This window comes from Varanus komodoensis, unplaced genomic scaffold (genome assembly GCF_004798865.1).
Source record: "Varanus komodoensis strain SLA01 unplaced genomic scaffold, ASM479886v1 scaffold20_1, whole genome shotgun sequence".
Lineage (NCBI taxonomy): Eukaryota > Metazoa > Chordata > Lepidosauria > Squamata > Varanidae > Varanus > Varanus komodoensis.
This window is the reverse complement of record NW_025335587.1, coordinates 17,411,723-17,439,081: the sequence shown is the minus strand read 5'-3', so window position 1 is coordinate 17,439,081 and position 27,359 is coordinate 17,411,723. Positions and strand designations below refer to the sequence as shown.

Here is a 27,359-nt window from a genome sequence, read left to right as displayed (position 1 = left end):
AGTAGGCCTGCTGGCCACGACCCCAGAGGGCCTCGCTTCAGGCTGCGCTCCGCCTTGCGCCTGCCTGGGGCAGACTCGCGAGGGGGGCAGAGGCGCACGTCTGATCGGTTCGGGGGCACCGCCGTCTGGACACGGGATGGTGGTTGGTGTGAGAGAGAGATCTGATCTGAGCAGGAAAGCCATTCCTACATGGACCCGTGGAAAGAGGGAGACCCCTGGTGTCCTCCGGACGGTTTGGACTACAGCTCCCATGAGCCCCAGCCACTGTGGCCAAGGGCTTTGAGGCATGGCTGTTAATTTAATATTCTAGCCCTTCTTTCTTCCTCTTGAAATGAATACAAGGCAGCTTGTATGACCTGCGCCTTTCTCTCACAACAAGCCTGAAGGGTAGGCCACTGCCGAAAAGTCACCCCATGGCTGAGTGGGGACCAGAGCCTGGGTCTCCAAGTCAGAGCCCGGTGCACTAACCACTAGACTCATGGGCACTCCTGGATCACCATAACATCCTGGGGTTCAGGCTTGCCATGACTAACCAGGGCAAACTGTGATTTTACTCATCGGCAATGGAAAAGCACTCTGTGTATGGTCCCCGCAGCTCTGCTACTCAAGAGTGGGCAGATGGGGGCCAGAATGTGTACCTGTCCAGTGCAATGGGATTGTGTGTGCGCGCGCACACACACAGGTGGGGAGACTATAAGACTGGGGAAGTCTGGCCCTGGATTCTATCGTGTCTTATTTATTTAGTTAATTCCATTTCTATGCTTGTCCCATAACCTGAAGGTTCTCTGGGTGGCTTACAAAACTAGAACATAAAAACACACATAAATTACAATAAAACAAGTATTAATCAAAGATAAAACAATAAAGTAATGGAGCACCTCAAATAAAATAGACTCACACACGAAAAACACAACCAACAAATTAACCAAAATTAATCTAAGTTAAAAATCCATAACAAAATATGGAAGTATTACAGACATTTAAATTAAATCAACCAAAAAAATTATTGTTGAACTAAAAAACCTGGTGTCTTCCAGACATGCTAGACAACCAATCCCAAGTGACTGAGGCATGATGGGTGTCGTAGTGTGACACATCTGGAGATCATCAAGTTGGGGAAGGCTGAGCTATGGAACACTGAGGGGTTTGTAAGGAGAGACTCTGTGCACCCTTTAAGTCTTTCGGGTACACTGAGGGGCAATGCAGCGCAGTGGTTACAGTGGCAGGCCAGGCTCAGACCTTTCTAGGCCAGGCTCATCTGGACAGTTCACTGAATGACCTGGGGCCAATCAAGAAATATAGCATGGTTGGAGTACTGGATCAAGTCTTAGCAGGTTCTAGTTGCCAAGAAGCTCAACTGGATGTCTTTTGGCCAGTCACCGACTCTGGACCGCACCTACCTTGCAGGGCTGTGGTGAAGATCAAACAGAGAGGAGGAGGAGGGTCATGTAAGCAGGAAAAGAAAGGGTAGAAATCCAACAACAACAACAACAACAAACTGTTTCAGGGCACAATCCCAGATTTGATTGGGCACATCCTGGGAGAAACAGGCCCCTTTGCTGTCTAATTTTGCACAGGATTGTGTCTTTTAAGTTTTGTATATTGAAATTGCAAACTGTATTTTTAATTATCCTTTAGTTTGTGATTCTGTGCATCTTTGTGAACAAGCTTTGGCTGTTGGGCATTACAGCAATTAGTTGAATTATAATTCTAATAATAATTGCAATGTAAAATAGCCCTTTGTGGCCCTCGCCATGCTTTGGCCTCCAGCTCTTTTCTGCTGTGCTGCTCGTTGCTGGTGGTGGGAGTGGAGAGGAGCTGCGGGCAAAGGGTCTGGTGGGCCAAAGCAGCCCCCGCCCCCGCTTGCCCAGCGGGTGTGCATGAGTTTTGGGTGTCTGGTTTCTGTTGCATGGAGAGCAAACCTTCCTGGTCGGAAAATGAGCCTTGCATGAGCCACGGGGCTGACCAGTGCTCCTGACCTGTGTGCAGAACAGGAGACACACACCTGTGTATATGCCGTGATGGGGGGAGGAGAGGGGGAGAAGGGGATGCTGCGGAGGCGGGATGCAGGATGACAGCAATGAGTCTGACGAAGGGAATCGAATCGCTCCAGCAGCTCTGCCCGGGCGGCCTTGGCGGCATCCCAGCCCTGCCTGCCCGCCCAGGCATGAAGGCTTGGAAGCCACGCACCGTGCCTCTGGGGGGCCCTGCCGGCTCGGAGAAGGCCACCCCACCGCGGTGGGCTCTGACTTCCAGGCCCCGAGCCCTGGCCCTCCCCGGCAGGCTGAGTTCTGACCTCTGGCTCTCTCTCTCTCCCCGCGGCAGGTGTGGTTCCAGAACCGGCGCTCCAAGGAACGGCGCATGAAGCAGCTGAGTGCGCTGGGGGCCCGCCGGCACGCCTTCTTCCGTAGCCCCCGCCGCATGAGGCCGCTGGTGGACCGCTTGGAGCCGGGCGAGCTCATCCCCAACGGGCCCTTCTCCTTCTATGGAGGTGAGTAAGCGCACGGAGCCTTCCTTGGGGGCAGTGGAGGTGCCCGCGCAGCCTCCGCCGCCCAGAAAGGACGAGCGTAAGCCTGCAGTGGGTTGGATCACCCCTGTGGGCCAGTGGCCAGGAATCCCGTGGCTGGGAGGGCGCCCGTTTCACTGCAGAGCAGCCAGAAAGTAAACCAAGTCCTCCTAATGCTGGTCCAGAGGTGCAGGTGTAGCCCCTTCCCGAAACATCGAAGCAGATGGTGAAAGGGGCGGAGGGCCTGCAGCCAGACCTTTGTGCTCAGGGGGCAGAACCTTGTAAGAGAGCGAACACCTTGTGTGTCCGGCGTGTGTCTACTCAGAAGCAAGGCCTGTTGCCTGCTCTGCAGCCAGGCGCCAGCGCGGCTCCTGGAACACTGCCCGTCAGCAAGCAGTTGGGTATAATTCTGCCCCCACTGTTTTCTTGTTATCTCTGCAACACGTAACAGGAATAGTGTCTGTCATTCACTTACCCACTCATTCATTCATTATATTCTTTTCAGCTTCAAGCCAATTTCTTTTTATTTTCCCATTTTTTTTAATGTTTAATTGATTTTAACTGAGTTTTTAGTATATCAATTGCCAGGTGCTATGGTATTTGTTTTATTATACTCCTTTTTTGTAAGCTGTCCCGAGATGTTTGTCCAGGGTTAGAAAAGCTTTGAATAATTAAATAAATATTGCTGAGGTCACAGGGGGAATCTTGATTCCATGCACCAGGCTCTAACCCCTACACCACACTGTCTCTTCCATTTCATTATTATTTATAGTGAAAATTGAAGGAGGAGCCTAGGATTTACCACAAAGTGCTGAGGTGGGGGTCCAGGGGTGTTACGAGCTCTCCCTGCCTTCCCCTAACCTCAATTAAATGGCACTCAGGATCAGTATACATTGACCCTGGGTTTCATAGGACTTACTGCCAAGTAAAAATATTTTGGGGACAGAAGAGCGATTGATTAAAGCTGCAGCCCTAACTATACATTTCCTTGTGGGTAAGACACATTTAACTCCACTGGGCTCTCTCTTGGATAGGAGTGCATAGAATTGTACTAAAGGAAGTTGTTGTTGTTGTTGTTGTTGTTATTATTAGAACATTTCTATGCCGCCCCTTGCTGAAGCCTTGGGGCGGCTTACAAACACAATAAAATACAATAAAATACAAAAATAACAATATAAAATTAAAATTAACAATATAAAATATAAAAGAAGTCGCCCTGGCCAGATAAGTTGCCATTGCATTGAGAACACTGAGAGCACGGGGGAGAGAGTGGGTTTGGGGCTGAGACAGAAACAGCTTAGAACGCCTGACACCCTTACATAAGCAAGCCCCCCCCCCCCAACGTGAATATGCCTGGGCTACAGTTGCCTTCCTCTGAAGAAGTCCCATGGACTTGAAGGTGATTGTTTAAATGTTAGAATGCAGAATAACTAGGGATATAAGGGAAATTTATTTTGCGTCAGAATTTACCTGGTTCATGCCTCCTGGGACGAAACACAGACCCAAATGCATCCTGTGGCCACAGAACGTGTCTCCAAACTTGTCCGACTGTAACCTGGAGGGCAACCCCAGTGCCATAGTTTGGCAAAATGCAAGCCAGCGCATTCTAATCCGTTGGAGAGAAATCTAAACACACGCACAATTGGTGGATACATTTGGGAAAACGTGCATGCGTTCACCTGGATTTTCATGTGAAAAGGAGCACCCCCCCATCCAAACAATCTGATATTGTAGAATACCCAATAGCCAACTCTTGCTGGGAAGTTCACAAAAATTAAAAACACTCAGCAGCAAAATGTCAGGCTTGATTAAATGACTAGTTTAAATGTTTAACAGCCCCAACATATGTTGCCAAATGGCTGTAGACAGCGGAAATTCTGGCCTGCTGCTCAGAACGGCTTGGGACCTGGATACCTGAAGGAACGCCTTCTTCCATATTTCCCTCCCACCCCCTGAGATCGGCAGCAGAGGCCCTTCTCCGGGAACCCTCCGTGAAAGATATTAGGAGGGCGAGTACCCGGAGGAGGGCCTTCTCTGCAGTGGCACCCCGACTATGGAATGCGCTCCCCAGAGAGGTCTGCCTGGCGCCGTCGTTATTTGTTTTTCGGCGCCAGGCTAAGACCTTTTTATTCAAACAATATTTTAATAAGTTTTAATATTGTCTTTTCTATGTTTTTAACTGCAGCCAGTGTGGGTCGGGAATTTATTTATGTTATATTTTATGTTGTAAGCTGTCCTGCGGCTTTTTGCGACAGGACGGCATATAAATATTTTAAATAAATAAACAAACATTACAATGCTGGCGGATGAATTCCTATTGGGAGTTGGGTTGCATCAGAATTTCAGTTCCAAACCAGGTAGATGGAATTTAGAAGGAGGGCCTTCTCGGTGGCTGCCCCACCCTTGGATTGGGCTTCCCAAAGAGGTCCGCCTGGCACCGTCTCCACTTCCGTTTTGCCAGGCAAAGGCCATCCCCTTCCACAGATTTTACGAAACCTGAATTTAAAAGCTTCCTTACTCCACTCCAACAGATTTCCTCCCCTTTTCCCCCTGTACTTGTATGTTTAATGTAAATTGTTAGATGCTTAGAGTCCTGTCGGGCTATTGAGCATCATATAAATTTGAAAATAAATAAATCATGAATCTGGTGAAGCATCAAACTGAAATTTGCGCTTATCAAGAACACCCAGTTGTTGCTTGGCTTGAAAAAAAAGCTTTCCGGAGACTGTCCTGCATCCCCACTGAGGGCCAGGACAGGAATACAAGAAAACTGTCCAAGGTGATGCCGGGGATGGAGGCAGCTCTGCACACACCTGACCACTCACCTTGAGTCTCTCCCTGGAGCACCTGCCCCAGAACCAGCTTGATGACGTTTCTCTGCTGCTCCGCTGGGGAGCAAACACTGCGCTGAAGGATCTCTTGACTTTAGATTTTGGGCAAGGCTCATTCACTTTCAAAGCAGAAAAATTCAAACATGGAGGACTTCTTTCAGCCAGACCCTTTGTGTGTTCGGCTCAAGGAACTTGTGTCGATCTCACTCGGCTGGAAAGCCTGCACAGCTTCTTCTGCTTCAGTTAAAACACCAAGGAAGATTGGGTGTTTACAACGCATTTACCATGTTTCTGTACCTTGCCATATTCCCAGAAAAGATAATATGCGAAAAGCAGGTATCAGTAAAAGCCATTGCTGCTCAGGGAAGGAAGGCCTCTTGGAATAGAGATGGTTTCAGGAGGCACCAAAGCCAAAAGAGTCTTCGTACCTGCCTGATCTCCAGAGGAAAGGAGTTCAGAGATGGCACCCACCACACTGGAAGCCCCAGGTGGACTCTGGCCGGGCCACGTGGAACCTCCAGAAGAATCGCGGCCAACGAGTCCCGTGACTGGGCAAGCCGGGAAGGGAGAAGGGGCCTTTCCGGTATCCTGTCCTCAAGCTGTTTGGGGATTCATATGCGAGTGACAAACCCTAACTGAGCCTGAGAGTTAATGGGCAGCCAGTGCTCTGCCTTCAGCAAAGAGGCAGTTCCCGAAAACAGCTGAGCCGCCCCCGTGGGCACTCGCTCTGGCACCTGGACCCGACTCCGAGGCACCTGGTTCTGCAGGGCTTTCTCCCCCCTGCAGGTCTGCAGCGGTGTGGAGAGGTGCATCACAGAAGGGAAACATGCACACGTGCAGTACTGCGGGGCACCTCCCTGTGATCAGATGTGCCCAACATTCAGACCAAAGTATACAACGCTTTGAGAATGAGGAAGAAAGGCTTCCGGAAGTTGGAGGGCAGTGCGTTGCGCCCCGCCTCTTCCCTGCAGCGGGACACCACATGGCCCATCAGGCCTGCGTCGTGGAGGATGCAAAATGACCAGTTCTGTGCACCTGCACAGGTGCGCTCCTAAAGTCCAGGAATATTTCCCTGAGTCCGGTACCTGGCTCTCGCCTTTCACAGAAGCGATAAAGCTCTCCACAACCCGCTTGTGAGAAAGTCCCGAGCAGAGCAGAGTCCTGGGTTTCAGGAGCAGAGGGCAAACCCTGAAGGCACCAGGAAGTCCCACAGAGCTCTGAGTTCCAAACGCAGCAGAAGGTTTTCCAGGATGCTGGTGCGTTAGCTCCTGCAGGTGCGACTGGAAGTCAGCAGAGGTATGAACACGGGTGGCTGCTGAGGATCTGCTTTGGAAGCCTGTTCTTCAGGGCAGCTGCACGAGTCCCTTCTGCTGATGACAGACCAAACGAGGCAGCCCTGAAGTATATCCTTCATCAGAGATCCTCTGGGAGGGCATCCCAGTGGCAGGCGAGCAGCCCCCCCCGCCCCCCAGGCTCACACATACAGCACAACCCCCACCCCCAAACCTTTAGGAAGAGAAAGCCTCAATGCAACGGCCCCAAGAGAGGGTGAGCCCTACCCCTGAGAAACTGCTGGGGACTGTCAGCTCCCCTTGGAAAAAACGAAGTGAAATTGTCCTTCCAGACCTCCCATTTCTTTTGCCGCAATGGGGATTGAGAATGTTGAGGTGCTGTTTAGGCCCAGGCCTAACTGACAGAGCTGGATGAAGAACGGAATGGATCTCCAAAGGTCGTGAGGCCCTGGGTAGGACCGCCAGTGGCATCCGTCGGCGCTTCCTGTCGCAGTTCGGGGTGTTTGTAGGGCAAGGATACTGCAATCCATAGTTGGTGGCATTAGGAAAAATTTGACTTCATGCGCCGTGGCCTACAATGCCACGTGAAGAGACGCCCTCTCTGGGCCCAGATAACAGCCCGAAGTCAAAGGTTGCGTGTGAGTTGTCATTGAACTGTGGGCTGCTGCTGAAAAATGCGTTCTTGCATGGTCTGAACTCAGCCATGCCAACAAGCCACGGGTTGTTAAGAACAAACTCTTGTGCACTGGAGTTCCTCCTTCGTCTATTCAAAAGCCACAGACATTTTTTTCCCTTGCAAAACATTAAAAAAAACACACCACACCCAGAATGAATCTCTGAGCATCCACAGCGTGGTTTGCCGAACCCAATCTAATAATCACTTCCAGGAACTCTCCTCATGAGCATGCCTGGGCCCGATTCCTTTGGAAGGGGCCTCCTGCAAATGGGCATGCCTGGACTGAGGGGCAGATCTTTCCAGCCTAGTCAGCTGATATACTTTGGTGTGCCATCTTTTTAAACATTTTTTTCATGTTAAGAAAAAAAAAAACCCTGGATGTAGAAAACTGGTGCATCATAGAATGATTATGCCAAATCTCTCTCCCTGCTAGCTTATGCATTTGCTATTTTGGTATTTCAACGGAGGACCATTCCAAAATACTAGCTCCCCACCGGCCACGAAGGGCACTCCCATTGGGAATTCTGCTGCTGCTTTAGTGGAATCTAAAGGGCGGCTCTTTGACAGTGTGGTGAAAGAAATCTTGAGAGATTTCATGCATGCAACAGAGAAAGGAAAAGCAACACTGCAGCTCTCTGCTCTGAGAAGCTTAGCGTCGAGATTGCAGTCATGAGCAACACGGTGAAAAGAAAGATGCGGCGACAAGGGAGGAACATTAAACATGCTATTAAAGGCTGCAGCCCTGGTCTCTCTCTCTCTCTCTCTTTCGCCTGGGAGTAAGTCCCATTGGGGCTTACTTCTGAGTGGGGATGCCCAGCCTTGCTTTCGAGAGGGGGAAGAGGGTGCTAAAGCACATGTCCTCACACAGGTCACAGGGCCCAGTTGGAGCTGCTGAGAGGGTCACAAGGCCCCAGCTGGGAATGCCTGATAGTTAAGTCCGCTCTGTACACGTTCAGGCTTCTCTTGGGTTTCGAGACTCCGGTTCTGGGGCCATTCTAATTCTCAGGACAGTCAGCTAGTCTCAGATTATTACCTTGGTGTGCTGGGTTAAGGGTGAGCAGCTTTGGAAGGTTCGGGGGTCTGCAGTGCTCCCCGCAAGAGCCCGCTGGGGGCCACTCCCTTCCCCATCACTGCCGGATGCAAGTTGGGATCCACGGTGCTGGATTCCCAGGGGGAGCAAAGGCAAAATACATGGTGGGGGGGAAGCACATTCAGACACTCGTTGGCTTCTTTTTGCACGGTTGATTCGAGTAGCCAGGTCTGGTTTTCCCCACTGCACGCTTCTGATTTTCTTTGTTCTATTACAGAATATTCGTGGTATGGCTTGAGAGAAGTTCTTGCATTTTATGGTTAGTGTTAATCATCTCGGACTGTTCAGAAAGGCAGGAAACAGCGTGGTTGTTGCTGCTCTTTGCCAAGGAGGGTTCCTTGCAGGAGGGGCAGAATAGGGTGGAGGCGCAAGGGGTCCCCCCGTGCCGGTGAGGGCCACGGTCGGCCTGTTGTCTTGAAGAAAAGGGGTGCCCCTCATCGGACAGTCAGTCCCATCTTCCCCTGGGTGCCTTCGAACATTTCCCGTGCCTCCTGGGAGAGAAGATGAAGCCAACCTATTCCACTTGGCCCTGTCATGCACTCTCTTCCTCTTCGGCAAGATAACAGCAGTGTTGGATTTAATGGCACGTGAGCAGGATCCGGGTGGCGGACCAGCCAACGGACTTGCAGCTGGCATTCCCAAGCCAAGCATACGCTTGCAAGTTATTTCCGCAACAAAGGGCCTGGGAAAAGGATCTGCTTAATTGCACGACTGCATTTGCATATTGCTGGTGGTAATAGCTGCATTATTAAGTAGCAGCTGCAACAGCCCCTACTCTGGTTTAGAGGGAGAGAAAGTTCAGTGTTTCTCCCTGTATTGCTATCCTGCTGAAAAACTGCCTGCCTTTACAGAGCTCCTGTTGACTCTCCAAGCTAAGCTGCTCTAGGCAGCTGCTTGTCCCCATGGTGGCCAGAGGACCTTGGTCCCAATCCGATTTCCTGCATCCCCAGACTAGTTCACAGAGACCTGAGTAGCCAGGCTAAAATAGCTAGTTTCCTTAGCTATTTTTTGCCAATCGGGGCAATTTTCAAGCTGGACTGTGCTTGGGAAGGGTTAATTTTCCCTTTGCCTGCATGGCAACTAAGGTTCGAAAAACCATGTTTTCGTTGGTTGGGAATTCCCAGGTAAGGATGTGGATTAACTGAAGAGTTGGTTTTGCTTGGGATGATTTGGTCAAGAAATAAATTGGCCACTTTTGCCTCCTGGGAAATTTAAATAAACCCTACTTGTCATTTCTACAGTTGGACCTGTATAGATACACATTTTCTACAGATTTGTATATGGACCAGTCCTTAGGACGCACATCTCTGAGGTTCTGGCTGGAGGGCAGAATATTCAGTGGGGGAATGACTCGTGGGGGGAGCAAGCCCTCTCCCCGTGAGAGCCCCTGTGATCCCAATCCAGGCTGGGAACCTACTTGGCTAATCTTGGAAAATATTACCGCTGCCGGGATTGAATGCGTTGTCCCGTTTGGCTCTGAAATTGGGATAACTGAAGCCATGGTATGTGGAGGCCTTTGGGGACTGAGGCAGAGTGAGTGGAACAGCAAAAGGCTGCGTGGGTCAAGGTGTCACGGGTAATTGGCAAGCGAGCACGGTGCCGTGTCTCGCGTCTGGGCCTGGGACTCGGGAGAGCCTGGTTCTAATCCCCACTCAGGCCATGAAGCTCACTGGGTGACTTTGGGCCAGCCACTAACTCTCTGCCTGGCCTACCTCACAGGGTTATTGTGATGATAAAGTAGAAAGAAGGATTGCGTGAGCTGCCTTGGGCTATTTGCACGAGGCAAACAGGCAAGATAGGAATATGAGAAGAAGAAGAGGAAGGAAAGAGTCCTGGATCTCAGTGGAATGCGTCTGATCTCGCTCTGACACTTTTGTACACTGTCCGTTTGGAGTGACAGTGTCCTGATTCACACATAGTGCCAAGCCCTGGTTTATTTGGATCATGGTTTGTTGCTTTAGCCATGAACCATCTTGCAGACAAGCAGGCCCACCCAAGCTTCTTTTCCAGGTTTCTGGTTTGTTTTTCTCCTGTCTGCTTTGGTAGCCTTCAAAGCAGCGTCATTTCCAGGCTCCTCCTGCCTCTGTCTCAAGGCAGACGGCCGCACAAAGCAGTCAGGGGTGAGTCCTGGTTCAGGATTCCACCTCCACAACAAGCCCAGGTTTAAAGCAGCCCGTATTTCCACGCAGGCCGAGACGGAGCGGATGAGGTGTTTGCACGCAGCCATCCCCTTGCCCTGCTTGAGGGCCTCGCCCTGGCTGGGGAGGCGTCCCATTTCCTTGCATAAGGCTGGCTGGGCTGGTGGACGAGTCTTTCCCGCACACCAGCTTTGGGGCAGCGTCTTCCGCTACACCAGCGGGAGCAGCCTCGACGCATCGGCCTCCTGAAGCCACGGCTTCACTCCGCCCAAGGGCAGGGCCGGCCTAACCTCCCTTCCCCCGGGAGCGGGAAGCTCTTGCTGGCTTTGGAAAACCGCCCGGATATGACCAGGGGCTCTCCAGCGGCCTCCTTCCAGGGCACTGCTTGCAGACGCTGCTTGACCTTTGCCCACTGACCCGTTCTCTTTTCCCTCCCGCCAGATTATCAGAGTGAATACTACGGCCCCGGAAGCAACTACGATTTCTTCCCGCAAGGACCTCCTTCCTCTCAAGCGCAAACGCCGGTCGACCTCCCATTCGTGCCCTCCTCGGGGCCGTCAGGAACACCTCTCGGGGGGATGGACCACCCTTTGCCCGGACACCACCCGTCGAGCGAAGCGCAGCGTTTTACAGATATCATGTCCCACCCGCCTGGAGACTCACCCAGCCCAGAACCCAACCTTCCCGGTTCCTTGCATTCCATGTCGGCAGAGGTTTTTGGCCCCAATCCTCCGTTTTCCTCGATATCCGTGAACGGCAGTGCAAATTACGGCAGCCACTTGTCACATCCACCCGAAATGAATGAGGCAACGGTATGGTAGCTTTAACTGCGGGGACTGGACGGAGACTTAAGCGCGGATCCACACCAGTCCGGCTTCTAGTGAGATGTACAGAATTGAGTTCAAACAACTAGAACATTTTTTCCTGCCCTAAGACAATATACATTATTCTGTTTTTTTGGGGGGGTGACGTTTTTTCTTCCCCTGCCTTTTTTTCTTTTCTTTTTTTCCCCGCCCATTTTTTTCGTTAACCTTGGGAATTAACTGATTCGTTTGTTTCAGATCAAAGCCCAGGGAAATTCTGCTATAGACTGGGGGACAATCTTCACACTATAGAATCAACTGCGAAAAAAGAAAAGAAAAAAAAAGTTTTGTACTGAGTGAAAAAGACACTGATGAAGTGGATGTGTTTCAATACTGCCATATATTATGGGATGGCATACACTGGGTACCTGTGTTGACTAGATGGTAATTCTAGGAATCAAGATAAACTTTTCTCAGATAGGAAAAGAACCTAATATTGAATTAAAAGGCAAGGTCAACAGCAACCAGGAAAAGCTGCAAGGAATTCTAGCAATTTAAACAAATTATGGTTTATTTATTTGTTAATTTTGCCTCCAAAATTGAACACAATCTACGATGACAGACTTTTTAAGCCTCAAAAATGTCAGAAGAGGCAAATAAAATGTGGTTTCTTCTGTTGTTATTTTTCTTTTTGGGAGGGTGTCGGTTTTCTTGTTTTTGGCCAAAATAGCAAATATTTAAATATAAGCCCTCCGCATCAACTCTTCTACCTTCTCCGAGCGACACACACCAATAATCCTCAAAACCCAGAGGTCTTTTGCTAGACTTCTAAGTAAAAAATGACTTGAAATGAACAGCAAAGTATTCTACCTTCACAAAAATAAAAGCTAAACATACAAAAATAAAAATAAAAAGACTATGGAACTAGAAAAAAACACAGTCAATTGTTTACGTCGAATGTTAAATTCAGGAGCGCAACGTTTTACTAAAAAATAAAAAATCCTGTTTTAGAACCTCTTGTTCAAAAGCAAAGTATTTTGAGCAATCAACCAAAATAGTTCACTTTTTCCTTTCCTTCTCTCTCTTTTTTTCTGTAGATGTTATGAGACATTACAGGGCTTGTGTTTCACTGTGCTAGTTTGTAAAGGTGGTGTTTACAGAAGGCAAAGAATAAAAACGTATAAAATCAGACAGTTGCCAAATAAAACAATTCTATAGCACAAAATACTCTTTGGGGTGTTGCATCCGCAGCCCAGGAAAAACATTTTAAACAAAGTGTTACAAGGTTAAGGGGGAAAAATAACATCTTTGTTAATGTTTAGTCCTGTTTATCATTACTGGAATTGTTAATATGACTTATATAGACCCACACAGGTTTTATTTTTGTGTCCTTAAAAGAAAAAAAAGTCCAAAATATTTAAATTTTATGGTCAAATATGCAGTCAGCAGCTGCTACTTTTTTTCTTTATATATTAAATTTCTCATATGTCTTTTATTGTTCAAAGAAACCTAAGCTTGTGCGACCTCCACTGCATATTAGACCATTCACTGTATGAAAGGGGGGAAAGTTGGATTAAAAATTTGTGAATTTTTAATAAAAATAGAAAATCTGATGTTTAGATAACCTGTGTTTCATTCAGTGTTTTAAATTGGTTTATGACATACTTTCTGGGGTAGCAATGGACCTTAATTAGAGTTGACATTTGAAATATTGCTGATTCTTACTCATGATCCGTCTTCAGATTTCTTTTCTTCAAATTCTGAGGAAAGATGAAAGAAGTTTGATAAGGCTTTTGAAATCAGAGGACTTTCTCGCAAAATTCAATTTGACATCAACATGAATGCGACATTTTGAACAAATTTTGAGGAATGTACTATGCAGTTCTGTAAGTCATAATGCCTTTTCTCCATTTTTCCCCAAAAATGTCACATCAGACTGGCAAAATTTCTCTGGGAATGTGCCTTTCTCTCTGGATTTCATATCAAATTAGATTTCAAGTATATTTGGAATTCTTCTCTTTGGGTATCTGAAGAAAAACCTGAGGGACATTTGGAGATGGCATAAGACATTTATTAAGTTTTGCTGGAATTCCACAACTGTTTTGCAAATGCCCGGTGAATATTTCCACATGTGGCTGGATTCCCCCTTGGGAGATGTTTCCAGGGGCCTCATTCCAGCGGTAAACAGGTAAACGGGTGATGCTAAATCCCAGACTGCTCTAGCTTCACGCGCTTACAGCCAGGAACAAAGCCTTGTTAGAAACGTAAGTGGGGGAAACCTGCACAAGCTGGAGAGTCAAACCATCGACATTTAGGGCAAGGGGGCTTGTCCATCTGCAGGCTTGAGCGCCCCCCCCCCAACCCTAGCCCCAAACCCATATGTGGTATGCCATATTCGTCCGTCACTGTGTTAAGGACTTCAAAGCTCCGTAATGGGACAGTCTATAAAAGCTTTAAATAATAAAGCAATCAAGAACAGTCCTCTTTCCATGCCTCAAAGTAGGGCATTTTCTGAATTGCGCTAAACAGTGATTGTAGTGCCCAGTGGATCCCAGTGCGGGGGAGTGTATCCACGCAGGGCCTCAGTCTGAACTTTAAAGGACTTGTCCATGGTTCTGAATCTATTTTGAGGCCAGGGTTCAATAGCACAGATAGCTCCTTCAAAGTTCAGGGTAAATCCCAGAGTGGAGACACTGCCCCACCGACACTGGCGCTCCCGGTTTGTACAGGCTGGCACAGGAATCCTGGAATATCATCCTACACCGCCTGGGTTTCCATGTCTGATCCGCTTGGGCTCTCATTTTCCTGACCCCAGCCTCTATTTACTTGGATTTCCTCTAGCTTTGGTGTCCCATTTCCCTCCCACTCTGAAAGGTTGAATTGCCTTTCCCAAGGATTAGGTCCTGGAAGTAGGAGCCTGAAGCTACAACACGTGGGTACTGTGTCTTCCCCTCTTCTGCCTTTGGCCTCCCCTCTTCTGCCTCCAATCCTGCTCACCACTAGGATGCAGCTCCTGAGAGCCTCTCCAAAACGGGGCCTTTTCAGGCTCAAGTGCAACACGCCTGCTTGCCTGCGTATTTTTGGCGCTGAAGATCGATCGGTGATACTTTGGACAGTGCCAGATGCCAGCTGAGCAGGCTATCTTGACAAGATCTGTCTTTCTGTACATGCTCATGGGCACAGAGAGCCAGGCTGCTTCTAAGCCCATCCTTCTAAGCACAACTGTTAGGAAGTAAGTCCACCTGAACCCACTGGGACTCGCTTCTGAGTAACTGTGCATAAGGAAAGGCATGTTTTCCTATACCCGGTGGCCTGATATTATGAAGCCTGCAAGCCTCCCAGTGATTTATTTATTTACTTATATTAGGATTTATATCCTGCCTTTTTCCTACAAAGGGCTCAAGGCAGCTTACATCATCTCTCCTCCTCCATCTTATCCCCACAACAACAACCCTGTGAGATAAGAAGGGCTGAGAGTCTGTGGCTGGCCCAGAGTCACCCAGTTGGCTCCATGGCCGAGCGGGGACTCGAACCCGGATCGCCTGAGTCCCAGTCCCATGCTCTTAACCACTGCACCACACTGGCTCTCTTATTACAGCATAATCCTATGTGTGCATGTACTCAGCAAGCCCCACAGCATTCAGTGGGGTTTACTCCCAGGTAAGTCGCTGTAGGGCTGAAGCCTGACTTGAAGGTGACATGAATTTCCTTGGTTTGGAGCTGGGGTGACTGCGCAAGCAGATGCAAAGACTCCTTTGAATTATGCCCACTGAAGCACGCTCTTCTGTAATATTTACTGCTTTCCTTTATGGGGGAGAAAACCATTAATCTTGTGCTTTAGGGGGTTAGAAATGCATTTTTTACATGGATCGATATATTGGCATTGTTTTCGTACAAGGCTGAATGCTTCTATAACTACCCATATCTGCTAGAGAATTCTCCTTGCATTCTGCATAGCTTTCTTTCTTGGGATGCCTGCAGCCCTAATGATGCTTCCTTGGAAGGAGGCCACCCAAAATCAATGGGACTCCTCTCCTGCATGAGCATGCACGGGAGGGGTTGTGCTGTTGAACATTTCTTCTCTTGCAAATGCATCCCATTGGAAACCTAAATCAAATCTACAAATGGGGAATCCCAAAACAGGAGATCAAAAAATGGACCTGGTGCAGTGCAGAGATAGATTTTATTGTTTTTAATCACAATTTCATGGCATGGTAACCTTACGCCATGGATTTTAAGATTTACATCGCCATTATGGTTATTCAACAGATTAATTTTGTGGCTATGCTGTTCCATAGCCAAAGGTCTGCAAGCCATTTATACTGGTTCATAACACTATGGCAATGCAATTTTAAAATCCCCAAAATACAGAATTTGGAAATAATTTGACTGTGAAGCAAGCGTATGATACAGAGTAGAATTGTTAAAACACCTGCCATGGGTACCCTCTTTGAGCCACTAAATATTCTTGGGTATCTTTACATGACTCGGCATACAGGATTGTCTTACCTGGCACTGAAAGGATGACCAGGTTAGTACCAAGTGGACTTAAATGGGAAGCCTGTTCTACAATCAAGGGGCTGCTACCGAGAAGCCCCTTCTCAGTGTCCAGGTGGACTGTGGCCGGCAGAGGCACTCCATCACATTTTGTGCTTGCAGGCCATTTAACCTTTACAGGTTAAAATCAGCTCCTTGCATTGGGTTAAGAAGTATTACCAGTAGTCAAGCTTGCTGGTCCCAGTTATGTTTGCATTTTATTACAGACTTTTAAATTAATTTATTCTGCCAGTCAGAGAGAGATGTAAATACTCTTTTGGCAGTGTAGGCCCAGCCCATTGGATAGCTTCCTTAGTGTCTGACTTTCTTACCAACTGTTGCCCTTATTTTCAAGCCTTATGGGCGAGAATCTTGGCTTCCTGGTATTGCTCTTTTAATAGGTAATGAATTTACATGGCCAATACTATTTTCTGAGCCTGCAAAAACATACAAATGATAAAATGTAATATTAAATAGTATACAAACTGAATAACACTATAGCAAAGAGGAAAAAATAGAAAGTAAAAGCATGCACAGGATTCAAAGCATGCATAAAGCAGTCCCTAGGTACATCTGCTCAGAGATAACTACACCCCTGCTTGGTATAAAATTTATGGCTCCCTGTGTTTGAGATCTTTGCAACCTTGCAGCTGCCTCAGCCCACAAAGCACCCCTCAAGTCGTGCAGAAATTCACAATTGTATGAATCTAACACTGGTGCAACAGAAATGGTTAAGCTGAAGCAGCATTCTCAGTTGCGATAACGCTCTGCTTGCATGAGGAAGTGGACAAGCACCAAGCCAATTGCACAAGCTAATTTTCCGCTCTACTGTGACTGCTGAGTGGGGAATGAGGCCTACTCTCTTTCACTAACCATGTGCGCAAGGCGGGATCCATAATAGCAGTAATTAATAGTATTATTGCTAATATCAATATATAGCCACACACAACGGATATTAATATCTATTAATCAATATCATTAATTTATTTTATATATAGATATAATCGCCCATGTAGCCTGAACTGTCTGATCCTGTCTAATCTTGGAGCGAAGCAGGATCCGAGTTGGCTGACTTAAAATGTGGTGAAATGCCCAGAGAGCTTAGGCTACAGGCGGTAAAGAAATGTAGTAGTAGTAGTAATAGAAATGTTTTAATAAATAAATAAATAATAAAAAATAATAATAATAATAGCAGCAGCAGCAGCCATGCAACAAATAAAGGTACGCAACCGTAATGTATAAAAATGGAACGGATGCAGCACCACATACACAAATATTAAAAAAATCAGCCAGCGAGCCCGGCGCCAAAGCCCCGCCCTCCCAACGGACGTTCTCCAACCGCCACTTAGCTCCGCCCAGCGTTCTATCCCCGCCCAGGCTGTCAATCATCCCCCCCCGCCTCCCTCGATCCCTGTTTCTCTTTCGCCCGGCCCCGCCCCGCCCCTACGCACGCCCGGGCCCGCCCCTTCGGCCAAGCCCCGCCTCCTTCGGGGCGGTGCTTCCCCCTCTCATCCGGGCGGGCGGAGAGAGTCACAAAATGGCGGCGCCCATCGCTGAGGAGCTGGAGCGCCTTCTCAACCCGCTGCCGAGCGTCCCCCACGACCCGGAGGACGACGCCGAGGATGGTGAGGCACAAGCGGGCGGGGGCCGCTTCTCTGGCGGGCTCTCTTTCGCTCCTGTATTCGCTAAGGTAGACGCTGAGGCGAGGCGGGCGTTTCGCCACGTGAGGTTGCAGCCGACACGTGTATGAATGAGAGAGAGGGTGAGAAAGAAACGCGCGGGGGGCGGAGGGTGGCTTTCTCCTCTCGTTACCAAGGCGGCAGCTGAGATACGGCGGGTGGCTTTTCATAATTCGGGCAAGCGGGCCTGAACACGTGTAAGTGTGTGAATACGAGGAAGAGTGAGGAAGAGACTGGGAGGGAGCTGTTTTCGGCTCCCCTTTGCACCCACGTGTGAACAGCCGAGCCGCTGATCAAGGCGCGCGTGCGCGGACACTGGTCACGTGCGTTCCAGCCATTGTGGGGAAGGAACCCTTGACACGTGTGTGTATGAATGAGAGAAGTAATGAGGAAGAAGCGGCGGGGGTGGGTGTTTTGAGCTCTAGCTGGGTCTTCTAGCTGCCAAGGGGGTCAACTGAGGGGTGCGTGTGCGTTTAATAGTTTTATATCTCGTTTTTTTTCCTTAGAAAATTCAAGCTAAAATGTGTTTGTTTTATCACGTGGATTATGAGGTTTATGGGAAGGTCTGGACTCTCGTGAGTGAGTGAGAATGAGATTGATGGTGAAGAAATTGGGGCAGGGAGTATTTTGATCTCTCTTGCTTTAAGGTCAGGCTCCTGAGGGTGTACCTGCCCTACCATGTGGGTTTTAGCAGCTGTAGAAAAGGCCCTAATCATGTGTGGCTGCCTATAAAAGAAACAGGTGCTGGATGTTGAGGAAGACATTATTATTATTATTATTTATTATTATAACATTTCTATGCCGCCCCTTGCCGAAACCTCGGGGCGGCTTACAACACGATAAAATACAATGAAATACAATAGCACATAATAAATTACCATTAATTACAAAATACAAAAAATACATTGATTTACAAATATAAGATTAAAATTATCAGTATAAATTAAGTAAATAAAAATATAGGAGGAGAAAGAGAAGGAAGAAGTTGCCCTGGCCAGATCATATGTTTTAACAATTAAAATGATGTTTAAATAAAAAGACATGTTACTATCTGACATGCAACTGGGATGCTGCGGAGGAAATGAGTAGGTTTTAGGGTGGATAAAAATTCATCATTAAAAATAAAAAATGGATGTTTAAAAATTTAAATCAGATTTTTAAAATAAAATGCTTTTTGAGGAAAGACCTATCTAAAGATAGATTTCTATTTAAGATACACTATAGTCCAAGTTATTCGTCATAAAATAAGGATTAGTTTTATATAGCATGAGATTGTATATTAATGCAATGTTTAAACTTTTTAGAAACTGAATTAATTTAATCCCTTCACAATGTCATGCTCTCCCAGAGGTTCCTATAGGATTATTGGGCAGTTTTTCTATGTAGAAGATACTATCGCAGATGCTCAGTTTTACAGTTCTCAAAACTGTGTCTGCATAGATCACATGCCTCTTCACAAGGAAAATGTTATAAAATCAACATACAGAATTGCGAAAAAGACCGTAATCACATTGTTCCTTTGCAAATCTCTGTACACAGAATCAACCCCTTATCTCTTAAGCACTAAGTTTCCAAAATTGCAATGAATAGAAGCAGATTGTTGGGAGTGGAATAGATCTGCACAAGAAGCTTAAGTGCGAGGAGGGGGGGTAAGTGGTAGAAATGAAAGTGAAACCTTTTGAGCAGAATACTCCTCAAGTCTTTCAATCTTTTTGTATATAACCTGAGGTTTATCATACTCTTTCCCTGGAGAAGAAAACCTATAATGGCAGCAGGCCATAAAAGAGAATGAAGTTCCTCTACCTACGGGTAAGGCAGGCATATGTGCGAATTATGTAGAAAACCATGATTTAAATCTGGTCTTACTAGTGATTTAAATCGATTTGATTTAATCCATCCTATGCAGCCCTCTGTATCTCTGACGGTAGAAATGCTGGACGTTGTAGGACATTTTCTGTCTAAACATGCGTAGGATCATTTCCTCATTTATCCAGGAAAATTGAACCTCACACAAAGTAAACATGGGTTTTTGAAACTATTAGAAGGGTTAAATCAAGCAAGCAACTCGTGATTTGCTGAAGGATGAGCTGATTGGCATCTGCTGCAGATGTTGACATCTCTCCCTGTCAGAATATACACTTTCTCTAGAAATTCCAAATCAGCGAATAATCTCAGAGAAACCCTTGTTTGGGGTAGAGAGATCTTCTCTGTCTTTCCAGTTGCCCCTTAAGCATTTAAGAGCCCTTTCATCTTGCGTTTTCTTTTCATTCATCTCCATAAATGGAGCATTAGCACAGAGACACATTAGCAGAAGCACTCGGTGATGTTGAGCCAATTGGATCACTCAATTGAGTGAGCAGTCCCAGCCCTATAATTTTATGTATGGGGTGTGAAACCAAGAACAGAATTTAATCAGGATTCCAGTTTGTTGTAGCACTATATTTCTTGGGTCTTTACCAGAGGAGGCAGAGATCTAAGAGACTTAAGATCTGTAATTGCTATAAAATTGCCCCAAATGCTCTCATTTTGGAAAATCTAGCTGTTCCACAGCCCTGTAGGAAGAAGGTGGTGTCCACCTGCCTCTGAAATAGAACCTTCTGGTGTCCATCTTGTGTGTTGCATTGTTCAAATTGAAAAGTCTGCAGCTGGAAAATATGTGCTGTAGCAACATTCTTGGGACAATATAGACAATTTAGTATTGGTTGTGATAGGTGAATTAAACCTCATAGGCCTGCTGTGGTGGTGGGCAAGAAAGTTCTGCATACGGTTTTTGGTAGCCTTGGTTCAGATCCTTCCTCAGTAATATGGCAGAATTAGATCAGATTCGAAAGCTTTTGATTGGTTCATAGGTTGATTAGGAGCAGGTTTACAGATATACAAACTTAGAAGAAGCGCGCACTTGCTCTCTTAAATCTGCTGTTTTTGCTGGGCCTGGCCAGCATCGGCCTGGCCATTCTCATCAGTAAAATAGAAATATTGGTATTTATGGAAGTAAAGAACAAAAGGACTGTCAAGAAGTTTGTATGCTATAAATGTGTCACTCTGTGAGTGAGAGAGAGAGAGAGAGCGCGATCTCACGTTTTTTTCCAACAGCATATTTGGGTGGTGAATGCTGGCAGGACTGAAGCCAAAATGGGCAATAGGAAATAGCAGAGGAATGGGCGTACCCAGGGGAACCCCGTGATTTGTAATGTGTAGACTGGAATGGGGGGAAAAGGCTATTATAATTGAAAGCTAAATGTTGGAGGCTAAAACAGAGGGGCATTGCACAATACATGTAACTGGAGGATGCACATGGAGTGTAAGGGGCAGAGAAGCATGGCATGGACAGTGAATAATAGGGGAGGTCAAGGCGCAGTGGAAAGACACAAGGTGCTTTAGGAACCCTTTTCGCAAAGGTGGTATAAGGTCCAGAGTGTGAGTGACGAGCAACTACGGTTGGAATGCAGGGACCAGGGTGCAGGTGCGGTGTGAAGGCCTGCAGCAGGTTGCAAGGGCCAGAAGCAAGAGGTGTGTTTGTTTGCCAGTCCAGAGTCAAAGCCAGGGAGATAATAAAGCCCAGCAAGCACAGTCCAAGACGGCACAGTCCAAGAGCACAGCCCAAAGGTTAAGTTCCAGAAAGACGGTTGCATGTGAGGGCAAGGTGAGGTCAGGGAGGATGGGTGCGGGCCCCTGGGAGCCAGGGTCAGGCCAGGATGGGAGCAGGGAGGGGCAGCAACAGGCTTGAGCCAGGCGGGCAGGCACCAGGATCCAGGTGAGGCGATGCAGGGAGCCAGGGCACAAGGCGGTCACAGGGCGGCTCGGGGTGCTGTGGGCGCAAGCAGCAGTGCAGGGCGGCCTTTGAGGCCGGGGGGGTGGGGGCGTCTCCAGGCCTGCAGGATTCCTCCACAGCTGCTTCCTGCAAGGGCCTTGAACGGTGCTCCTGGTTCTTCCTGCACTTGCAGGGTGACTCAGGCTCTGATCTTGAGAGGTGGGTATTAAAGGCTTTCAAAGGGTGATGCTGTTGAAGGAACAGGGAGCGGTCTAGGCCAGTGGTGGCGAGCCTGTGGCACGCATGCCGCAGCGGGCACCCAGAGCCCTCTCTGTCGACACGTGAGCCAAGTCGCCCCAGCAGCCGAGCATCAAATAACAGCACGCACAGGGGCCATGCGCATGCTCGGAAAGGAGGAGCGGCGCCAGGTGATGACATCACAGGCCATGACTCATTAGCTGCGACTCGTCCAAGATTTCGCATGGCCGGTCAGTGCGCTGCCAAGGATATATATTTGCTTGGATTGGCTGTGAGTTTTAATACATTCGTTTTTACTAACACAAGATTTTAGCTTCGAGTTTCCTTATGAAAAGTTAATATCTAAGATTTAGCAAAGAGATGTTCTAATTAGGAGACTGAGATTCTTTTAATGTTGTGCTGTTCCCCTGGCATATTTGCATCTGTAGCATCATGTTTAGTTGTTTGTGAAGACTTTGTGACAACAAGAGCAAGGATATATATATATTTGCTTGCCTTGGCTGTGATTTTAGCAGAAGCTCCCACAAATTAGGAAATGCACTCAGATGCCTTTTTCAGAGCGGGCCAAAAGCTGGTGGTCACTGGAACATCAATAAAAAGCTGTTTGTATCATTGAAAGTTCTGTTATCGTGTTTTTCTTTTAGGACAAAAGATGTTAATGCATGAGGGTTTTTTCTAAACTAAAACCTCAGTATTCAGGTTTTATTGCAGTGTTGGCACTTTGCGATAAATAAGTGGGTTTTGGGCTGCAGTTTGGGCACTCATCTCTCAAACGTTCGCCATCACTGGTCTAAGACGATATACGGTGAAAAGACTGGGTAAAGGGGGAACGCTGTTGGAGAGGAGAGGTTGAATTTCCCCCCAAACTAATCTTTCCTTCCCCTTTTTTCTTCTATCCAGCCACCCTAGCCAAAGTTGTTGACAAGTTTGATGAAGGAGCGCTCGAGGATGACACTGTTTCTGTTGGACACATCCGGAAAGCTGTCTCTGTCAGCCTCTTGGATGCTGATGAGCGGTACCACGGCAAGGCCACGTCTCGCAGAGCCTTGGAGGAAGAGCTCTGGGGTGAGGCCCAGCCGCTAGGTGAGAACCCTCCAGCCCTGCTGTGGGATTTGCTTCTCTCTTTCCAAGCAGCCTTGTTCTGGGGGGTTGAGGTCTGAAGTTGCGGGATGCTTAGGCATGTCTGAAATTTATACTGCAAGAGGTGTGCCTGCTTTTGAACTGACATGGCTTGCAACTTAAGGGACTTTCACAACTGGAGTTCTTGGAAGGCCTGTAGACCTCTCAAAGAAATCCACACATTCTTGCAAAACTATCATTTCCAGGAATATTTAGGGCAGGCATGGGCAACTTGTGGCTCTTTAGCAGGTTTAGCCTACAGTTCCTATCATCTCCTAACACGGGCTATGCTAGCTAGGTTGATGGGAGTTGGAGGTCTCCAGAAGTTTTGGGTAACAGTAGGGAAAGTTGTGCTACTTAAAAGAACCCTGGAAACCAGTATATTTCCATAGCATAGATGATTCCTTTGTGGTTATGTTAACAGTTCAGTTTGCTTGAGTAATAAGCTGGCATTGGGAAGGGAGTTTGGGGGCAAATGTTGCCCTTCTTCAGCTCATGCATATTTATTAATATGATTGGGATTCTTAAGGATTTTATTGATTCAGTATGTGTCTGTTTTCTGTCCCAAACTTTCAGTGTAAGATGATACATAGGGTGAGACAGAAATCTAAACCCAGCAGCAGAGATGAAACTTTTCCTTGATGGCATTGACTTTTAACATATTTTAAGAGCTGCGGCTATGTAGTCCCCCCCCCCCAATCTTTCCTTTTACTTGCTGATGGCCAGTTGCATGCACTGTGTAAATATAAGTTGCAAAATTCATTATTCTATTCCACAGCCCAAAGTGCAGAACCTCGTGCCTGCCGTCTCGGTCCACCCCCCTGGGGTTTTCGGCCTCTTCCCCTCCCTGACCTCAGCTCCTTGCTCCCAACCACTAATTGCTGGTGTGATCCTGGATTTTTGACTGCTGTTTTTAGTTGGAAAGCTGGAAAGTCTGCATAGACTTATTTGCTGCCTGCTTTTTTTAAAATTTCTGAGCAGGTCCTTCCTTTTAGCAGAGCCCATGTGAATTTGATATTTTTATGCAATGTCTTTGACAAAGTTCTCCATGTTTTGAAATTTCAGTGCAACATGTTCCTACTGCAAGGGGTTCGTACCGGGGCCATGCGAGCTGGTGGGAGGAGGGGAAATTGACTGGTTGGTTCAGTCATTTGTTCATTTCTGTATTTGTTTGTTTGTTTATTTGTCCATCCTTTCTTTCTTCGCACTGGTGGATCTCTCAGGACCTGTATCCTGGTGGTGTGCAATGCCCTCCTTCCCCTTTTATAAAGATGTTAGCAAGAGAGCTTGATCACCTTGTAATGCTCACCGGTTATCTCATTATTTAATGGGAAACACTGTCAGTTAATCAATGGGTCTGATAATCAGTTCAGCCACTGCTGCTGAACGGAAGGGTGAATTTGAGGTTTCAATTTGCCAGGGACTTGCCAATTGTCTCTAATCTCTGAGCCAAAAATTGTAGGTTGGTACTAAAGAAGATATTATAAGAGGTAGCCTTTTTTAGGGAAATGGAATCCAAATTGTTCGGATTATTTGAACATTAGCTCCTATAGCCAAGAAGTGCCAGATGGTATCAACTTGGGTGACTAATTAGGTTTATTGAAATTTGCATGCCTTCGTGACATTGCGGGGCAAGGAAGTTCCACAGTTCCTGGTGGAAGACCGATCCGGTGCTGCAGCAGGAGGCAGAAGGTTGATTGGGACCTGCTGATAGATCTTGGGTGAAGGATTTTAGCTCTCAGTTTGCAAAACAGTGGCAGCCGCCCAAATTCCTCCCCCCCCAGTTTCCACTGTGAGAACCGCTGCATGGTCATGGAGTGGTTCTATTCGCTGTGCCCGCCATCCAGCCATCCCTTTATCTAAGATACTCTTTCCATCTCCCCTCTCCACCTTTCCATGTTCCCCCCCATCTGACAGACAGCATTCTAGGCCCACCGAGTCTGCCCAGCCTTTGTTAGGTTGTTTGGGGAGGGCTTGCTGCACCCCCTCAAGAAGCTGCAGCCTTCCGTCCCACAAGCTTCCTGATAGCCCAACAGGTGGACACGATGCTGTTTGGCCACGTAAGTCGCAGCACTTGAGCACATGATGCGCATGCCGCCCCTTTGTGTGGCTCATTTAATTGCGCATGTTAACATTTTTATGACTCCCAACAGCCAGTGCTCTCTGGGCAGTTTACAAAGATCGAAACATTCAAAGTACAGTATGCTAACATAGCAATCTTAAGAGATACAAAATATGTAATCAGTTTCACTATTAGTGATTTTTAAATGCCATCAAGTGCCTGGGGACAGAGGAAAGCCTTGTGTGAGCTTCAAGGAAAAGTTGGTGACAGATGGGTCTCCCCGGGAGGAGAGGAATTCAGTTTGGGATCAGCTCAGTCTCATTGCGCTGCATTTCTCTAATGACCAGTATTCTAACTTTAGTTGTGTATTTTGATGCCTGCAACGCTCTTCTTTTGCATCACAATGCCAGCCCAGCTGGTCAGTTTTAACACAACAAAGTCTTTTAATTAAAGTCTGTGTCCTGATTTCCTTGGAAGGAGAAGGAGACCACCATCTCTTCTACCCCAGTTGTCTCGCCTTCTCTCTCATTGTGTCTTAGCTAAAACAATCAAATGTGAGCCACCCAAAAAATGAATCCAAACTCATTCCGATGAATAGCCAACATATAGCAGGAAGGAGAGATCCAGTCTTGTCTGTTGTCGTCCTTGCTTTCCTCTCTTTCACTGTGTACTCATCTAAGAGCCACCCTGGAAGGTCTGAACGGTTGCAGTTCATACTGGACCAGTATCAACTGTCACGTTTTATAATCAATAGATGAACAAACCTCAAGTGAGGAGGAGACCAGTGAAGGTGATACCGACAGCGAACCTCCAGAGGAAGACTTGGCTGATGAGTCTCCCGAAATGGAAGAAGAAGAGGAAGCTGCTGACCTTGAGAGTGGCCAGGAGGAGGAAGAGGAGGAAGGAGAGGCATTGGAGAACTTGAAGAAACCAACCTTCACTTTCCAGGCCATCAAAGATTTTGAGAAATTTGCAGAAGAAATGGACGAAATAGAAAGTGGGGATGAAGATGAGAATTTGAGCATGGAAGAAGGCAGTGAAGCTGATGTGGACTCAGAGGACGATGCTGAGGACAGTGATGAGGAGACACCTGATCAAGATGAGGGTCGAGATGACGGGGAGTTGTTGATGTTCTCGGAGGACAAAGAGGCTGAGGAAGTAGCGAAAGGGAGAGCTGTAAAGAATCAAATAGGTAAGTAAATAATATCCTTTCTCTTATGGCTCTGATGAGAGTTTTACATCTTTCTTCTTAGAGCCGCTTGCACCTTTAAGACCGAAGCAGACGCTGTCTTTGAAGCAGTGATGAGAGCCCTTCCGCACATGCCTGACAAGCAGGCCTCTGTGAGTAACAGGGTCCTCAGAAGGGCCTCTTCCCCAGACCTTAAAACCTCGGCAGGTTCTTTATGTGTTAAAATGGTGAAATAGCCAAGATTGCCTTAGTGGCTTGTGGCCTGGTTACTTTGAAGAATTGCCCACACCCTGAAGAGCCTCGCTGGGCTTTAGGATCAGCCTCAGAGGTGGCTGCTTTCTGCCCTACCCGGATGGCTGGCTGCCAGGGACATTGCCTTCTCCGTGCTAACCCTGTGTCTTTGGGACTCTCCCCAAGATGAAAAATTGATCTTCTGAGTTTTAGATGGGCCATAAAGACTCTTCTGTTTGTTGGTTTGTTTTTTTGTAGCTGGCTTTTGTTTGATTTATCAGACTACTGTCTTCATTCTTGCTTGTAATTATGATGTGGTTTTTATTTTGTAATATTTTAACTGAACGCTCCTTGGGGCAGACTTGACCTTGGAGGCAACTTATAAATAAAAATGTCTGAGCATTTGTGTTTTACCCAAGTTGAGCATATTGCTTGCAATATTGAGGAAGATATATAAGCTCATTTCTGTCATCCCTCCAGGGAAGAAAGAGAAGGTAGGAAATAGTGGATGTCTTTTCTCTGATACATTTTTTTCCTGGCATGGCTGCAGAAAATAGGAAGTGCTAAGGCTATGTTTTGTTTTCCCTCTCTGTTTCCTAAAGCCCTGTGGGACCAGCTCTTGGAAGGGCGAATTAAGCTGCAGAAGGTCCTCTTGACAGCCAACCAGCTGCCACAGCCAGATACTTTCCCTGAGTTTCAGGAAAGAGGAGGACAGGTGTTCGCTGATGTGCTCAAAAACAGTAAGAATTTATGTTTTCCTTCCAAATAAAGCAGGGTACGTGGATGTGTATTCTGAGAAGAAAACAATCAAGCTTCAGACTCAAAGCATTTCCACTTTTTGTAGCAGTATTAACTACTCAGATTAAGCACACTTTCTTCTGTTGTGCTTCCCTTGCAAAAGGCATTCAGAAGGAGGGATTGGGATACAATTGGGGTTTTAGCACCGTGCTCCTGGAAAACCTGCTGCGTTACCTCTCTGGGGTATTTTTCTCGCATCTTTCTAAGTCTTACTTGCGTGCATTCAAATATACCTTACAAGAGAAGTGTAGACCCTTTAGCCTCATTTAGTCTGTGAAAGTTTTGCACCCAGCTCTCTGCCCTTGAAGAATCCTGCCAGACTCCACCCTGCTTTCCCTAATTATGTTAAACTTTTTATTTATTTTTATATTATATTTATATATATATATATATATATATA

General features: G+C 47.0%; 2 protein-coding genes across 3 annotated transcripts in view; both read left to right on the top strand.

The window, feature by feature from the left end:
- Positions 1 to 11,389, top strand: part of LHX1 (LIM homeobox 1) — a 47,207-nt gene extending 35,818 nt beyond the window's left edge. Inside the window, exons 4-5 of the mRNA XM_044430281.1 lie at positions 2,326 to 2,491; positions 10,975 to 11,389. Coding sequence (XP_044286216.1) covers positions 2,326 to 2,491; positions 10,975 to 11,354 — 546 coding nt within the window. The 3' untranslated portion in view covers positions 11,355 to 11,389. The remainder of the gene's footprint in view (positions 1 to 2,325; positions 2,492 to 10,974) is intronic.
- Positions 11,390 to 17,387: 5,998 nt separating this feature from the next.
- AATF (apoptosis antagonizing transcription factor) overlaps positions 17,388 to 27,359 on the top strand; it is a 71,389-nt gene continuing 61,417 nt past the window's right edge. For both annotated transcript variants that reach the window (XM_044430285.1, XM_044430284.1), the window contains exons 1-4: positions 17,388 to 17,497; positions 22,461 to 22,643; positions 25,496 to 25,933; positions 26,764 to 26,901. In XM_044430285.1, coding sequence (XP_044286220.1) covers positions 17,410 to 17,497; positions 22,461 to 22,643; positions 25,496 to 25,933; positions 26,764 to 26,901 — 847 coding nt within the window. In that variant the 5' untranslated portion in view covers positions 17,388 to 17,409. The remainder of the gene's footprint in view (positions 17,498 to 22,460; positions 22,644 to 25,495; positions 25,934 to 26,763; positions 26,902 to 27,359) is intronic.